The sequence below is a fragment of the Pelophylax lessonae genome, assembly GCF_965119305.1.
Source record: "Pelophylax lessonae genome assembly, chromosome: 5".
NCBI lineage: Eukaryota > Metazoa > Chordata > Amphibia > Anura > Ranidae > Pelophylax > Pelophylax lessonae.
Window position 1 is genome coordinate 176,805,067 of NC_138772.1, and position 18,095 is coordinate 176,823,161.

The following is an 18,095-nucleotide window of genomic DNA, read 5'->3' on the forward strand; positions in this document are numbered from 1 at the left end:
ATCCCTCCTTTTTTGACAAACTTGTCTATATTGCATGGGTGTGTCCAAAACGCCCCCTTGTGGTTCCTACATGCCTTGTTGTGAGGTAACCCTTTGCAGAGTCACTACTCCAGAAGTGGACTGTTCCGCCAGTAGTGGACCCCCCCCCCCCCGGTTGAACAGGCAACCATGATTCCGGTAGAGGAATTCCCGGCCTTTAAGGATCCAGCTGTGGTGGCTGTGGCCACATTAGGTTCTCTGTTGCTGACTCAGTGTTTAGGCCAGTCTTAGTGGCCATTGCCTTAGTGTCACAAACACTGAGTGGCCTACTCTTTTGGACTGTGACCTAGATGGTGAGCAGGTTTCCCCTGCCTTGCTGAGTGGTGGACCAGTTGGTCCAGGGGCTGCAGTTTGTTTCTTTGAATGCAGCCCCCCTGATTTTAAGCTGTTTCAGCAGTAGGCTTAGGCATGTATGGTGGCTTAAGTGTTGGTCTGCGGACCAGACCTCTAAAGAAACTTTGACTGTCTTACCCCTTCAAGGTGATCGCCTGTTTGGGACTACCCTAGATGACATCATTAAGAGTCTCATGGGAGGAGGGGGGGGAGAGAGTATCTTTCTTCCACAGTCTGGGTAGGAAAGAGAACCTCGTCGCAGACGTGGCCCATATTTCTTGGCCCACGAGAGGTTTTTAAGTCCTCCTCGGGAGGTTCCAAGCGGCCCAGGTCTAACTAGCCTCACTGGTCCTGGTCCGCCGACCTAATGTGATGGGTCGCCGATGTCCTTTGGTCACTGCCTTTCAGAGTGGATCTGCTGTCCCAAGGGCCGATCTTCCATCCTGCTTTGCAGTTGCTGGCTTTGACGGCCTGGCTGTTGAAAGCCAGGTGCTGAGGGATAGAGGTTTGCATGGGTCGGTGTTTTTGACGCTGCTGAAGGCTAGGTAGTCTACCTCTAGGAAGATCTACCTTCGTGCATGAGAAGCGTACATTTCGTGGTGAGTCACTTGGTGTTTATCCTCTTTTTTTTCTCGGTGGCTCGGATCTTAACCTTCCTTTGACTGGAGGTTGAGCAGAAATTGGCCTTGAGTACCATCAATGACCAGGTGTTGACCTTATTCTTTCTACTGCCCCTGGCCACCCACTCCCTGCTGCCTACCTTTCTTCAAGCGGTTCGACATTTGACTCCACCGGTGCGGTCTCCTCTACCGCCTTGGGATCTGAATTTGGTGCTTTCAGTCCTCCAAAAGCCTCCCTTTGCAAATATTCTTGAGATTCCCTTGCTTACGCTGTCCCTGTCCCGCAGCTTGTGCAGGGTGTCTGGAGTCCGGCATGGCAAATTTATCTCTATATGACAGTGCAGAGCCTCTGCATCTGCCTCCTCCTCCCGCCTCTGAAATGTTGCTGTATACAGACAGGTGGAGGAAGAGACGGGAGGAGGGACACTGCTCTTCATGTGCAGTGGATCTAAGGTATGTGATAAACATTAGGCTTTGCAGGGGAGGGGGGCACAGTGACTGGGAAGGGTGGTGGGTGGTCAGGCAACAAAGAACTATATTGGAATGATTTTGGGGGGGGGGATATATGTGCTGGGGGCACTAAGGGAGGGGACTGTATGTTGTGCTAGAAGAGGGGGTTGGATATCAAATCCCCCCCCCAGCACCTCCTCTCTCCTCCCAAAGTGCTCCCCCCCCCAAATCGAAAAGATGCTGGCAGAGGGGACGATCGTGGCGCCTGGGACCCCGGGCACCCTGCAAGAGATGCGGGGCAATTGTGTCAGGTGCCCAAGCTTATGCCCCCCTGCTAGGCAAGTGCTTGAACTTGGAGCCAAGTGCTTGAACTTGTTCCGGAACTTGGCTCCAGGACTTAGGGCGGGTTCACACCATGAATCAATCAGGAATGCGTTGTGCATTCCTGTGCGATTCACATTCGATCTGGGTGCAGTGTTTTTTCAGCCAATTAATTTGAATGAGCTGAAAGTGCACCAGACGACACTAAAAGTAGTGCATGCACTACTTTAAAAAACGCACAGCAACTGGATCACATGGTATTACATGGTAGCACTACATTTGCGACCTATGTTTTGGGTGTTAACACCCGCTGCAGTTCACAACTGCAGTGTATTTGCGTTTAAACTAGCACGGAACGCAGGTTTCCCACAGACCCGGTGTGAACGGGCCCTTAGTTCAGATTTGTAGGATTTTGTTCATATTTGGCGAGAGAATTCCTGTTTTTAGGGTCTGTAATGGAAGGGGAGATTTGGGTGGAATGATTTGTGATATAACTGGGGAGAGAACTTGTGCTGGCGTGGGGGATTTGGGTGAAAGAGGATTTTTGCTGGGGAGATTAAATTTTGTGGGATTTGTTGTGTTGGGAAGGGTAATTGGGGGGGGGGGGATTTGTTCAGGAGGAATTTTGAAGAGAGGGAATTGGGTGGGAGGAGATTTGTACTAGAATGGGGGGTTGTGCTGGGACAGAGAATTTGGGGGGTGGAAGTGGATATTTTGAGGGGTACTGGGGGGAGGAGGATTTGTGCTGTGAGAGGTAACTTTGTGTTGGAAGGGGGGATTAGTTCTTGGAGGAGGAGAGGGGATTTGTACTAGAGGAGGGGGGGGGGGTGCTGTGGGCGTGCGAGTTAGCGCTGGATTTCCTTTTTTTTTTTTTTTGAGGGGACAGAGTTTAATTTTTTTGCTGAAAGGGTAACGTGGAGGAGAGTGTTGCTTGCGGAGGGGGAACATTCCCTCTCCTTACCCCTATACTGTGTGTTACACACCCCTGACTCCTGCACTCATTTTGTTTTGTACTCCTGGCTCTTACTATGCATTGCAAACTTCTGTCCCCTGCAATTTGTGCATTACATACTCCTGACACCTGCATTTTGTGAATTACATACTCCTGACACCTGCATTCTGTGCATTATGTACTCCTGGACCCTGCATTCTGTGTATCCTGTGTATATTACAGCCCCCTTACATACTCCTGAACCTTGAACACACTCTGGACCCCTGTGGTCCCTGCATCCTAAAACTGACACTGACTGCAGCACTCCCCAACCCCTGTGCTCACCTTTACACCCTCCTGCACTATACACACAATACTGTACATTATATACTTCTTTCCAAAGTGTTCATTGTCTGAACAGTTGCTGGTTGCTATGCAGTCCTGCCTATTTTAATGAAGTTCTTCTTTAAGGTAGGCTCAGACAAAGCAATCAAAGCTTATTTTATAGGTACAAGAAAGCTCGGGTTTTGTTTACCCATGCCACACATTTTGCAAGTCACTTACTCCCTCATGTGTCACCTCATTCAGAAGTTCAAAAGTTGGAGGTATGTGAGCTACTAATCTCTATAACAAGCATTTTACAACACAAGTCAGAATGTGAATAGAAGCCTAGAGCTCCACCTGCTGGCTGGATTAAATACGATATGATAATAGTTGTCTTTCATTTTTAACACGATTAAAAAATATTTTTTTTTATTTTTTATAGCCATGACCATAACAAATAAAAAAATAAAATATTAGATGGCAAAGATATGTCCATGCAAGACATCTCATATGTTACAGTGCACATGGTTGTGTTGTGAATGGAGCCCTACGTTCAGGGTTTAAATTTCACCCAGACATCTATCCTAATAGAGTTTAAATGTTATTCCTGCATAGCCCCCCAACTGTCCCTAATTTCGAGAGACTGTCCCTGATTCGGAACAATGTCCCTCTGTCCCTCTTTCCTCCTCATTTGTCCTTCATTTTGGTCTGATAGTTATATATAAAATGCACTTTCTATCTTTCAAAACCAGTATAAAGGAATAGTAATGGTAAAATAAAGCACTTGTGGGGGGGGGGGGGGGGGCGGGACAGGGGGTGTGTCCAATGCCTATTATACTATTCTATACTTTTGTATGTGAAAAAGAGTGCGCTGATCTATGATAAGCTGCTCCCAGATTAAAATAAATGTTTAATGTGAAATAAGTGGTGCGCTTTATCCAAGTGATTATGTACAATTCAATGTGTATAAATCTCAAAATGTGCGTAATTAAAATACACAAATTAATAGTGAAACAAAGTATGATAATACAAAGTCCCAAACACAACGTGTTTAAACTTCTTAAATAATATTCTGGTGATCAAAAGTGTTGTCAGATGGTGATGAAATCAAAAGGTGACTCTACAATTCCCTCCACCTGTTGGAATTCCTCCTTACCGGACGGATTAAAAGTAAGTGCTCCTCATTACAATATCCAAAAATCAACTCCTGTGCCCAAACCAAAGAAAATCGTGCTCTCCACCGTGCATGCAAAATAGCCTGCTTGGCCTCTTACCAGATAGGTATGAATAAAGCACTCTGCAAAAACTCCTGGAAGTGAATGGCTCTCTGTCCAGATGATTCTAAGCAGCCGATAATAGGGTTCAGCAGAAAGATCGGATCACTCCTCCACAGATATAGATCATAGGCTGCTGCTTAGGAGGTGGGGCATCCTTAGATGCTTCCATACCCTAAAATAGAATAACAAATCATCATGGAGAGCACGATTTTTTTTGGTTTGGGCACAGGAGTTGATTTTTGGATATTGTAATGAGGAGCACTTACTTTTAATCCGTCCGGTAAGGAGGAATTCCAACAGGTGGAGGGAATTGTAGAGTCACCTTTTGATTTCATCACCATCTGACAACACTTTTGATCACCAGAATATTATTTAAGAAGTTTAAACACGTTGTGTTTGGGACTTTGTATTATCATACTTTGTTTCACTATTAATTTGTGTATTTTGATTACGCACATTTTGAGATTTATGCACATTGAATTGTACATAATCACTTGGATAAAGCGCACCACTTATTCTATACTTTTGCTAATAGGTGTCCCTCATTCCTATCTCAGAAAGTTTGGAAATATGTTCCTGTGTTTTATCCAGGATTTCCACTAGACAATTGAAAGACCTATTTGTAGGTTTGATGAGCTTCCTCCCAGATTGGCCCTAGTATGTATTGGTTCTAAGAGCAGATGTCACCTGCTGTGTAAAATGATGAGGGGGGGATTCACTTAAACTGGAGCAGTTATCCATAGTAATCAATAAACTTCTAGCGTATTCCGTTAGGCTTTGAAAATGAAAGCTGGAAGCTGATTGGTTGCCATGCACAGCTACACCTGATTCTTTGAAAATGAAAGCTGGAAGCTGATTGGTAGCCATGCACAGCTACACCTCATTCTTTGAAAATGAAAGCTGGAAGCTGATTGGTTGCCATGCACAGCTACACCTGATTCTTTGAAAATGAAAGCTGGAAGCTGATTGCTTGCCATACACAGCTACACCTGATTCTTTGAAAATGAAAAGTGGAAGCTGATTGGTTGCCATGCACAGCTACACCTGATTCTTTGAAAATGAAAGCTGGAAGCTGATTGGTTGCCATGCACAGCTACACCTAGTTCTGTCTGCTCCAGTCTCAGTAAATTTCCCTCTGTATGTCTCAGTTATATAATTATTGGAAATAACAATACAAATAAATATTACACTCTCCCCCTCCAGCATCAGTGTGTATCTACCAATATGACCATTTTAAATTGTCCAATCTATGTTCGATCTATGCAAATTAACTGTCTCTTTTTTTTATTAACTGATTGATAAAAATAGTTGGTGAATTGAATCAAGCTAGCTATCCTGTTGTCACAAATCCTGACAATTTTTGTTTTTTCAGCCATGAGCGTGTGACATGGAGGAGTGCAGATGAGCTCACTTGGTTGTACCAGCAACAGGGAGAGAAACAGAAGCTACACAAATGTTTAATGAACCTGTTTGTATCCCAGAATCTCTATAAAAGGTCTGTATTTAAAAGCTACCAGAACTATATAAGAGTTCCTGAAATGTAGCAGGAAAATAGGTGTTGTAGTTAAAGATCAATTTGTTCTAAAGGCCACACTAAATTATCATCGACCATATGCTTGACTGTGTTTATTGAGTGAAAAGGAACTTTACTCACTATCTTCTTTTGTTATTAGGGGGCATTTTGCTGAGCTGCTCAGCTATTGGCAGCTTGTGGGTAAAGACAAAATTGCAATGGCTACAGAATACTTTGATGCTTTGAAGCAGCATGAGAAATTGTGTGAAGGAGAAGAGAGCATGACCTGCTTGGCAGACCTCTATGAAACACTTGGAAGATTTCTCAAAGACCTTGGGCTCCTTAATCAGGCAGGTTGAACTCTTTAATTTGGTTCTAAGGTTATAGTTTTTCCTAAAGAGGACCTATAGTGAAAAATGAAGACTTGCTGTTTGATAGCAGGAATGTCTAGTAAGGTTAATTGTGGTTAACAAATGGCCTGCAAATCTTTGTTTGCATTTAATTCCTGATGATAATTAGCAGTGCATTTCTGGACATGAGAGTGTACCCAGGGGAGGACTGGGCCAGGGGGCAGGGGGGCAATTGCCCCCTGGGCCACCCTGATGCCCCGTAAAAAGGCTGCACTGTTTCTGCCGCAGACATGCCTAAAGGATTCCTGGTGAAGAGAAGTAAAAAGTCCCTGCCGCTGACCTACTGAGTGCGGGATGAAGACAAGGACAGAGCGCAGGCCTCCCCCCAGCATGGATGGTGTAAACTGTGTCTGAGCAGAGACCGGTTCCATGCCCCACTGGAGACTCTTCTGCCCCGGCCAGCCCCAACCAAGCTGTCCCAGCTCCCCCCCAACCGCCCCCTGCTGGTCAGGTCAGGAACCCAGATTCAGCCAGTAAGTAGAGAATATCTGGAGCAGGGCTTCAGCTTGGAATGAGGGTCAAGAGGAGGATAAAGAGAGTGGGAGGGGGGCCGAGTCGCTGCACCATGGGCCTCTGGTTTGTACTTGCCCCCTGGGCCGAAAGTTGCCAGTCTGCCCTTGAGTGTACCTAAGCACTCCTGTCCTGTAGCCTCCTAGCTACATATCTGTAATGTAAGAATAATAAAGGCAGTGCTTTTTTTTCAGTGGGAACACAGGGAAATGCAATTCCAGCACCTCCAGCACTGAATGTGGCTAGGGATCGGTTATTGCTGGGGGTGGGTCTTATGTTGCTGAAGGGTCAAATATTGCTGGGAGGGATCTTCTGCTGAGGGAGAGGTCTATTAAAGCTGGCTGCTGGAGGGTCTATTGATGCTGCCTGTTGGGAGTCAATTGTTGTTGGGGGTTCCATTGTTGCTGAGATGGATGTATTGTTGCTGGGTTGGATCTATTGTTGCTAGCTACAGGGGATCTAGTTGACTGCTTTTTCTTGTTAGCAACAAATTCCATACACATTACTTAGCACCACAAAATACTTGGTTCTGTATTCTCTAAAAGGGGTGGTACTGGTAGGTGGGTTGGGGATGGAACCAAAAGACGTTGCTCAGAGGTGGGTAGAGAGCGGAGGCAAGGGGTGACTTGGAAGGGAGGAGTTCCTGCACCTATTCTCTAAGAAAAAAAAGCCCTGATTAAAGGCATATCCAAACCACTCTTGCCTCTGATGACTGCTATTCCCTCAAGACTTGAAGTGTCTTCCTGAACAATGTAGTGACAGTTAGCAGTGTCACCACTGTGCTTCTCATTGTTCTCCTGAGAGCCTTTAGGAGGGGAAGCTGCACCTGGGGACCCTGCAGTGCAAGGCGTTTCAATGCCCTTCTGTATTCATTCTGTGACTTCAATGCCTATCCTGCTGACTCTGCTGCTTTTGTTGGATCTGTGACTGCTCTACCCCTCTTGCTTGCTTTTAAGAACATTACAATCAACAGTCATCAGGGGCAGGTCTTATGTCAGAAAGTAAAGCCCTGCTCTGCCTCTTCCATGCTGCCTCTCTGTGTGGTGGAAATGTATGTTGGGCTTGGGGTAAAGATTATAACACTATAGTATAGGTTCTCTTTAACAGAACATGCTAAAAAATTGTGTTCATCATATCAGCAGGGCTTTTTAATGTACTCATAGGAATAAGATGACTGTTGAATGATCCAGCATAGTGGTCAGATCAGGAAATATTCATATACCTATAGGCAGTCCCCTACGTGTGACTGCACTTCCAGGCGGTCCAATTTCAAGGGTCCATCAATGGCATAATTTACCGGGCACTTACTATTATTCTAATAAAATAAGGCTGATGCCTTAGAGTTTTCTGCCCAGAGCAGAAGTGTGGTATTGTACAGGATTGTATGGCACTTGCAATGGAGTTACATTATCCTGGCACCCAGCTCTATTCTTGCCATCTTGCAAACTCTAGGAATGGTCTTAGCGTGTACACTTAACTGCCATTGGACCCCAGGAAGTGTACAAAAAAAAGAAATTGTTAACAGACAGGCAGGGGTGTTTTTTGAGGAAACATCAAGTTTCTTCTCATACAAAGTCCAGCCCACTACCATTTCCCCCTCACTTTTATTACACCTAAAGATTAAATGAACCATAATTAACTGACTAGGATGTAAGCTGTAAGCATGAATACAAATATGAATGTGGTTCTCAAAGTCCTAGAGTGCAGCTAAAATTAATCAGTAATAATAAAGCAAGTTATTGTAGATATATTTTATTTCTGAGATCACCTGTTTTTCCTAATTTTTGTGAATTTAGCTGGACAACATACTGTATATGGTGCAATGATCCATTTGTGTAAAGTTTGTCTAAGGTCGGCCATAGACGGAGCAAATTTCTTTCCTGCATCCATGGGTGACAGTGTTGACAGGGAAATGCCTCCCACCGAGCCATTGTGTTCTCGCGGTGAGGGAAGCCATCCCCACCAGGAGAAGGACGTGATTATTGCTAGCGGCTATAATAGCCATTTGCAATCATTACATGTAAAATCAGGTCCGGCTGGTTGTACCCAAGTTGATTAACTTGGGTACATTCAGCCTGGGTATATTCAGCCTGGGTACATTCAGCCTGCCCATACATGGTTTGAGTCTCAGCCGATCAGCCGAACAGTCTATAGCTGGCTTTAGGCACCTAGGGTCAGGATATATCATCTCTAGTGATTTCCATATGTTATCCTGATTGTGTGTCAATCATAATCACAATTAAGAGCATCATAACCAATACTGGATGTACCTTTAGGAGTACCAATGCAGATCTACGGGTACTTTTAGTGGCAGATATCTAACTGGAATTTTTTAGATACATCTATTACTATTCTAGATTTTGGTCACAATCATTCATTACTCCAATTCTTTGTCTTTTCATTAGGCTGTGACACCTCTTCAGCGCTCACTGGAGATCAGAGAAACTGCTCTAGACCCTGACCACCCCAGTATAGCTCAGTCTCTACACCAGCTTGCAGGTGTCTATGTGCAGTCCAAAAAGTTTGGGAATGCTGAACAGCTGTATAAGCAGGCTCTAGAGATAAGCGAGAATGCCTACGGCAGTGAACACCTGAGAGTAGCCTGGGAACTGGATGCTCTGGCTGTACTTAATCAGAAGCAGAACAAGTAAGAATTACCAGCCACAGGAGCAATACAAATACTTTTATAAATCATTTGACATTCACAAATTCATCTTTATTTGCACTATTTCTAATATATTTGTTGTTTATTTCTGTGTTTCAAAGATATGAACAAGCAGAACAGCTGAGAAAAAGGTCATTAAGGATTCGACAGAAAGCAGCAAGAAGAAAAGGCAGTATGGTATGAACAGGACATGTTTGCACAAACATTATGGCTATATACTGTATACTTACTCATTGACGGTACCTTTACTTCTCTGTGCAGCTTTACAGGGGCTTATTAGACTCTTGCTGATCTATGAAATTATTTTTGTAGAAGCGCATTTTTTTGATAAACATACCCACTTTCTCTTGGCTAAGGCATCATCAGTGAGTTTTACAGTCTTTGGGACCCATGTGTCATCCTCTGTGTTTGCTGGCAATAGTTACATCACCAGTAAGAGGAAATCTTGCCAAAAGCACTGCCCCAGTCAGGGATTGCTACAGAGGATGCACACCACTTTACTCCTTAAAAACTGTGATTTACTTTATAAAGAGGTTCTTTTGACAAATTAGTCCACATTGGTTTTTTTATATATATTTTCTACTACAGCTAGAGTTGGGTACCATTTTAATAAGTTCTGGAGGCCAACTCTGTTTTTTGACAGCCCCCCATCCTCCATCAATTTCCCCCCATCCTCCCCTGGAGGTCCCCCGTGTCTGTATGACCTGCTTTTTATTTGCTACCTTTATTAAAGTCTTCAGGCCAGTCATATAATGGTGAGGGGTCCTCTTTCTTTTCACCTTAATGAGGTCTGTCCTCATGGATGCAGAAAGCAAAGCTGATGCTGCCTGCACCATTATACACCATTATACAGTGAATGCAGGACACTCTGCACCATTGCACAGTGGATTCAGGGCCCTCTGTGACATTGTACAGCAAATGCAGTGCCACCTACACCATTGCACAGTGAATGCAGGGCACTCTGCACCATTGCACAGTGGATTCAGGGCCCTCTGTGACATTGTAAAGCAGATGTAGTGCCATCTGCACCATTGCACAGTGAATGCAGGGCACTCTGCACCATTACACAGTGGATTCAGGCCCTCTGTGACATTGTAATGCAAATGTAGTGCCATCTGCACCATTGCACAGTGAATGCAGGACAGTCTACACCATTACACAGTGGATTCAGGCCCTCTGTGACATTGTACAGCAAAGTTAGTGCCATCTGCACTATTGCACAGTGAATGCAGGACACTCTGCACCATTGCACAGTGGATTCAGGGCCCTCTGTGACATTGTACAGCAAATGTAGTGCCATCTGCACCATTGCACACTGAATGCAGGGCAGTCTGCACCATTACACAGTGGATTCAGGGCCCTCTGTGACATTGTACAGCAAATGTAGTGCCATCTGCACCATTGCACAGTGAATGCAGGGCAGTCTGCACCATTACACAGTGGATTCAGGGCCCTCTGTGACATTGTATAGCAAATGTAGTGCCATCTGCACCATTGCACAGTGAATGCAGGGCAGTCTGCACCATTACACAGTGGATTCAGGCCCTCTGTGACATTGTACAGCAAATGTAGTGCCATCTGCACCATTATACAGTAAATGCAGGACACTCTGCACCATTACACAGTGGATTCAGGGCCCTCTGTGACATTGTACAGCAGATGTAGTGCCATCTGCACTATTATACAGTAAATGCAGGACACTCTGCACCATTACACAGATTTCAGGGCCCTCTGTGACATTGTACAGCAAATGTAGTGCCATCTGCACCATTATACAGTAAATGCAGGACACTCTGCACCATTACACGGTGGATTCAGGGCCCTCTGTGACATTGTATAGCAGATGTAGTGCCATCTGCACCATTGCACAGTGAATGCAGGGCACTCTGCACCATTACACAGTGGATTCAGGCCCTCTGTGACATTGTAATGCAAATGTAGTGCCATCTGCACCATTGCACAGTGAATGCAGGACAGTCTACACCATTACACAGTGGATTCAGGCCCTCTGTGACATTGTACAGCAAAGTTAGTGCCATCTGCACTATTGCACAGTGAATGCAGGACACTCTGCACCATTGCACAGTGGATTCAGGGCCCTCTGTGACATTGTACAGCAAATGTAGTGCCATCTGCACCATTGCACACTGAATGCAGGGCAGTCTGCACCATTACACAGTGGATTCAGGGCCCTCTGTGACATTGTACAGCAGATGTAGTGCCATCTGCACTATTATACAGTAAATGCAGGACACTCTGCACCATTACACAGATTTCAGGGCCCTCTGTGACATTGTACAGCAAATGTAGTGCCATCTGCACCATTATACAGTAAATGCAGGACACTCTGCACCATTACACAGTGGATTCAGGGCCCTCTGTGACATTGTACAGCAGATGTAGTGCCATCTGCACTATTATACAGTAAATGCAGGACACTCTGCACCATTACACAGATTTCAGGGCCCTCTGTGACATTGTACAGCAAACGTAGTGCCATCTGCATCATTATACAGTAAATGCAGGGCACTCTGCACCATTACACAGTGGATTCAGGGCCCTCTGTGACATTGTACAGTAAATACAGTGCCGCCTGCACCATTGCACAGTAAAAGCAGGGTGCTCTGTGCAATTATACAGTGAATGCAGGGTGCTGTGGTAACCCCCCCCCCCCCCCCATGCCCATGATGCCCTGAACTTACAGTACATCCTTATTCTTCTGGGAAGTTGGGCTTTAAGCTCCTAATAATTTTTCCCTTGTCTTCATGACATATGCGGTACATTACTATCATATTGTTTCATCTGCTATCATCATTGTTACTAAAAAAATAGATATAATCTGATTTCCTGAATACATACTGTATCTTCACGACAGTTATTCATATTTAATTAGAACTGTCACATTGTGCAGCAATTTACAGAGTATGTTGCACCAGTCTCAGCAGCCCCTGCCATAAGACAGTTTACAATCTTGTTCACTGGTTCAGGCTCAAATTTTTACTTGAAATTGCACCTGAAACAGGCTGAAAAACGCACAGGATTCTTTTTAAAAGCGGACTGGGGCCGGCCCACAGATATGTGAAGCTTCTGGTTCACATATCATGCGAATTGGATGCGGTTCAAAGCGTATCCACTTCACATATATGTGAACAGAGCCTAAAGCAGAACAAAACACATCGATTTGACTTCTTCTCAAAAGAAAGGTGAAGTTATCCATGATCAATAAATATTATTAAATTCTTAAACTTACCTATGTTGTTTTATTGCAGTGTTTCCATTTACATTCTGCCTACAAGCATATGTCCAGGGTATGCTGCTTTCGTGGCATGCCTCTGTTGATGACTGTCACAGTTGCTGGTATGCTTATGTCAAATGGCCTTATAAGCCCTCAAATGGCGAGATACCTGGTCAAGTGTGCAGCAGCATTGCAACTGCAGATCTAAATAGAGACCAAAATATCACCATCCTCAGCAGATAGGAGGGTTGAGTTCTACTTTAAAGAAGTGCTGCACAGATGCTGTGGAGGTCTTGTTTTTGCCACGGTTGCTTGTTGACTTATTGTGTTTTTGATGAGGTCGCTGTGGTTGTGTTGCCATTGGACAGATTTCTTGGTTAGTCTTTTGGTGGAGCACTGCGTTGGAGGTAACTGGCTGCTGCGTCATGGGAGTGTGTATTGGATTTTGTTAAGTGTTGTGACTTTGCATTGTGTGGGAGCACCTCCGGGCGCGGTGTGGATGCTTTGGATTATGTTTCTACTGACATCTCTTCTGGTGCAATTCCTGTAAAGCTCCAGGGGAGAATTGATAAATGTAGACAACCTGTTTGAAATCGCCTAAACATTGCTGGACTATGATGGAGATTTTAAGGCACCGTAGTTTGTCACAGTTCTATGGGCATACTCAATTTTAAAGCGTGACATGTTAGGTATCTATATACTCAACGTCACATTATTTTATACTTTACCATAAAAATTGGGCGTTTAATACAATTTTTGTGCACACAAACAGTCTAAGTGTATTTTTCCCTAAAAAATTGTGTTTTAAAAATGGCTGTGCAAATATCGTGCGACATAAAAAGTTTCAACAACCACCATTTTATTCTCAATGATCTTTGCGTTCAAAAAATATATAACTTTTGGGGGGGTCTAAGTAATTTTCTGGCAAAAAAATGCTGATTTTCACATGTATGCGAGAAGTGTCAGAATTGGCCTGGGTCAAGTGGTTAAAGTAAAGTCTATAATGGCTTTAAAGTTCAACTACACCAGTCAAACACAAGTGAGGGTACAGTTTGAATTGGACTCTTGGCTTGGTTCTTTAAAAAAAATTTGCATGAATGAAGAAGGGAGATTGCCATGCCAGGCCTATACATCTGAAATACTGAAAATGCCAGTGGTCTGGCTGTCACGCTAACCTTTTGCATAAATACTTGCCTTTTTTTTTTTTAAAGGGGTATTAAACCCCAAAACAAAAATGTAATAATCCAACCACCACATCAAAGGATTGGTGAGCTGCAAGTTGTACTGAAATCGATCCATCGATTAACTTCAGTACAACCAGCCTGTCTGTTTTTTTCACCTGATCACTGCTGGCTTTAGCTTCAGGCATTGATCATTGTATTCTGCTGGTGGGGAAGCATCCCCGCACTCCCCGCCACAGAAAACAATGGCGCAGTGGTAGGGATTTCTCCATCAACACTGAGTGTGTTGATGGGGGAATCGAGTCATTTTCTTTCCTTCAACCGAAAGTTGCATAATGTATTGCTTCACCTTAATTGTTTTCAATGGAAAGTGCTTATCTTTCTCAAAAGAACTGTAACACTTGTTCTTTTTTACTCTTCAGTATGGGTTTGCATTATTAAGACGTCGTGCTCTTCAGCTGGAGGAACTAACGCTGGGCAAAGACACTGCTGACAATGCTCGAACACTGAATGAGCTTGGCGTTTTGTATTACTTACAGAATAACCTTGAGTAAGTATTGATTCTTACCATGAGGAAGTCATTTTGGCCTACTTAAAATTCAGCAAATGACTTTTTACTATCTGTCACATTAATGTTGGTGCATTTCAGCAGCCTGATAATTTGTTGTTGCTCAAGTTTAAAATCATTCAGAATAGAGATGTGTGGCAAAGAAAAGATAGCAACAACAAATATAGGAATTGGCGCGGTATGCCAGAACTAATATGCTGTAGGTAATGGGACTTTATCTACCACAATTCACATATAAAAAAAATATATATTTCATTGTTCCATTAAAGGAGCAGAATGTTAAAAGGAGCATAAAAGGTGTTAAAGATTCGGCCTACAAGTAACATTGCAGTGCCTTAATAAACCTAGATCTTAATGGGCAGTCAACATACAGCTGTTTGAAACATAATACAAGATACAAGTACTTTTTTGAGTGTCGAAAACCAAATCCCTTTTAGAGAAGAAAGATTCTGTGTACATCAATGACATTTGAAAAAATGATACTTAGGCCCCTTTCACACATACGGTCTGTTCAGTTCGTCAGTTCAGTCATGTCAAATTTATCAGTTTTTCATCCGTTTTTCGTCCATTTTTCATCCATTTCTTCTTTACATCCACTACCTATGCAAAAACGGATGAAAAACAGACCGTTTGTCCGTTTACATACATTTTTCGCTCAATCTGTTTTTTTGACGGATGAAAAATAGGGCACTCATCCGTTCCAAAAAATCGACATTGACGGAAGCGGATGAAAACGGATGTTAAAGGATGATCATCCGATGTCATCCGTTTTTACATAGAGATGCATTGATGTCCGTTTTTCATCCGTCAACGGATGGATGAAAAACGGACAATCGGACCGTATGTGTGAAAGGGGCCTAACATAAATAAAGTGGACAAATTGCCTTTTTGTCCAGTTGTCTATACCGGGCATGCATCTGAATGAGAGAGTTTGACACCACCCATTGGAGGCAGGAAACACAATCATCACAGATGTTAAATAGCTGTCCAAAAAGGCAGCTAGTTATTGGGTTTCCTCCTCCAGATGGAACTTTTCTGTTGGAACTCAGGTTCAAGGGGACTCACAGGGGTTCTGTCCAGCACTTTAAGACTTTTCTCCTGGGGTTGATTTTTACTGTGTTCAGGTGATGCTGTATAATACTTCCCATCTGCCCCAGGTCCATCTTACTGATGGGTGAGGGTGCTGCCTGGGGCCCCCTCCTCAGCTTTGTGCTCAGCACGAGCCAGAACTTTCTCAGACTCTGTCCCCCTAAGGGAGTCAGATTCATTAGCTACACTTCCAATCCAGCATACAGTGTTTCCTCATGACCAAAGAAGCCAGGTGTCTTTTCCAATAGGTGCCGAACTTGGGGACAGGTGCCAGTCATGAAATTTGGGCTTTAAAATGCATGGAGAGGAGGCGGATGTCCTGCCACAGGTGGTATTTGATCACCTCTGAGTTTTTTATTACACAAATGAAAAAAGACCGACATTTTTGAAAAAAAAAAAAACAATATTTTTTACTTCCTGCTATAAAACATATCCCATAAATAAACAAAACAAAACAAATGTTGGCCTAAATGTATTCTGCTACATGTCTTTGGTAAACTAAATCCCAATAAGGGTCCTTTCACACGGCCGCTCCGCTGCTTTAGTCCGCTGCGGGACTTTTTTTTTTGTTTTTTCACGGAGCGGATGACATTTGTGTGCTCCGTGTGCCCGCATATCATCCCATCCGTTTGCGGATGATATGCGGACATGATGTAAGTATATGGCATTGCGGATGTCAGCGGATAACACCGCTGACATCCGATTTTCCTTCCTTTCCGTTTTTTACACAGATGAAAAAATAGGGTTCTGTTCCATTCGAAAAAACGGAACAGAACTGAAAGGAGGAAAATCGGGTGTCAGCGGATGGTATTCCGCTGACATCCGCAGTGCCATTCACTTACATTATGTCCGCAAATCATCCGCAAAAAAATAGGATGATTTGCGGACACACGGAGCGGCCGTGTGAAAGGACCCTAAGTGTATATTGATTGGTTTGTGTGAAAGTTGTAGCATCTACAAACTATGGGTTATATACTGAAATCTTTCTTTTTTACTGATGATGGCGGTGATCAACAGCTGGCAGGAAATCTGACACTAACTGCCACTTTGTGGGAACTAACTGCCCCTGACATCACCAGTGACATTAATACACTAACTGCCCCTGACATCACCAGTGACATTATTACACTAACTGCCCCTGACATCACCAGTGACATTATTACACTAACTGCCCCTGACATCACCAATGACATTATTACACTAACTGCCCCTGACATCACCAGTGACATTATTACACTAACTGCCCCTGACATCACCAGTGACATTATTACACTAACTGCCCCTGACATCACCAGTGACATTATTACACTAACTGCCCCTGACATCACCAGTGACATTATTACACTAACTGCCCCTGACATCACCAATGACATTATTACACTAACTGCTCCTGACATCACCAGTGACATTATTACACTAACTGCTGCTGACATCACCAGTGACATTATTACACTAATTGCCCCTGACATCACCAGTGACATTATTACCCTAACTGCCCCTGACATCACCAGTGACATTATTACACTGACTGCCCCTGACATCACCAGTGACATTATTACACTGACTGCCCCTGACATCACCAGTGACATTATTACACTAACTGCCCCTGACATCACCAGTGACATTATTACACTAACTGCTCCTGATATCACCAGTGACATTATTACACTAACTGCTCCTGATATCACCAGTGACATTATTACACTAACTGCTCCTGATATCACCAGTGACATTGTTACACTAACTGCCCCTGACATCACCAGTGACATCCTTACACTAACTGCTCCTGACATCACCAGTGACATTATTACACTAACTGCTCCTGACATCACCAGTGACATTATTACACTAACTGCTCCTGACATCACCAGTGACATTATTACACTAACTGCCCCTGACATCACCAGTGACATTATTACACTAACTGCGGCTGACATCACCAGTGACATTATTACACTAACTGCCCCTGACATCCCCAGTGACATTATTACACTAACTGCCCCTGACATCACCAGTGACATTATTACACTAACTGCCGCTGACATCACCAGTAACATTATTACACTAACTGCCCCTGACATCACCAGTGACATTATTACACTAACTGCCCCTGACATCACCAGTGACATTATTACACTAACTGCCCCTGACATCACCAGTGACATTATTACACTAACTGCCGCTGACATCACCAGTGGCATTTTTACACTAACTGCCCCTGACATCACCAGTGACATTATTACACTAACTGCTCCTGACATCACCAGTGACATTATTACACTAACTGCTCCTGACATCACCAGTGACATCCTTACACTAACTGCCCCTGACATCACCAGTGACATTATTACACTAACTGCTCCTGACATCACCAGTGACATTATTACACTGACTGCCCCTGACATCACCAGTGACATTATTACACTAACTGCCCCTGACATCACCAGTGACATTATTACACTAATCAGTGCTAATATGTACTGTCACGGTACTAATGACACTGGGCAGGAAGGGGTGACCATCTAGGGCGATCAAGTGGTTAAATATGTACCTAACAAATGTTTATGCATGTACTGTGTACTGATTTTACTGGGGATCTAGTTGCAGGGAATTAAAAAACAACTAGATC

At 43.8% G+C, this 18,095-nt stretch overlaps 1 protein-coding gene across 1 annotated transcript in view; it reads left to right on the forward strand.

Moving 5' to 3' along the window:
* Positions 1-18,095, forward strand: part of NPHP3 (nephrocystin 3) — a 95,198-nt gene that overhangs the window by 62,667 nt on the left and 14,436 nt on the right. Inside the window, exons 19-23 of the mRNA XM_082259829.1 lie at positions 5,668-5,790; positions 5,969-6,158; positions 9,134-9,375; positions 9,495-9,570; positions 14,232-14,359. Coding sequence (XP_082115955.1) covers positions 5,668-5,790; positions 5,969-6,158; positions 9,134-9,375; positions 9,495-9,570; positions 14,232-14,359 — 759 coding nt within the window. The remainder of the gene's footprint in view (positions 1-5,667; positions 5,791-5,968; positions 6,159-9,133; positions 9,376-9,494; positions 9,571-14,231; positions 14,360-18,095) is intronic.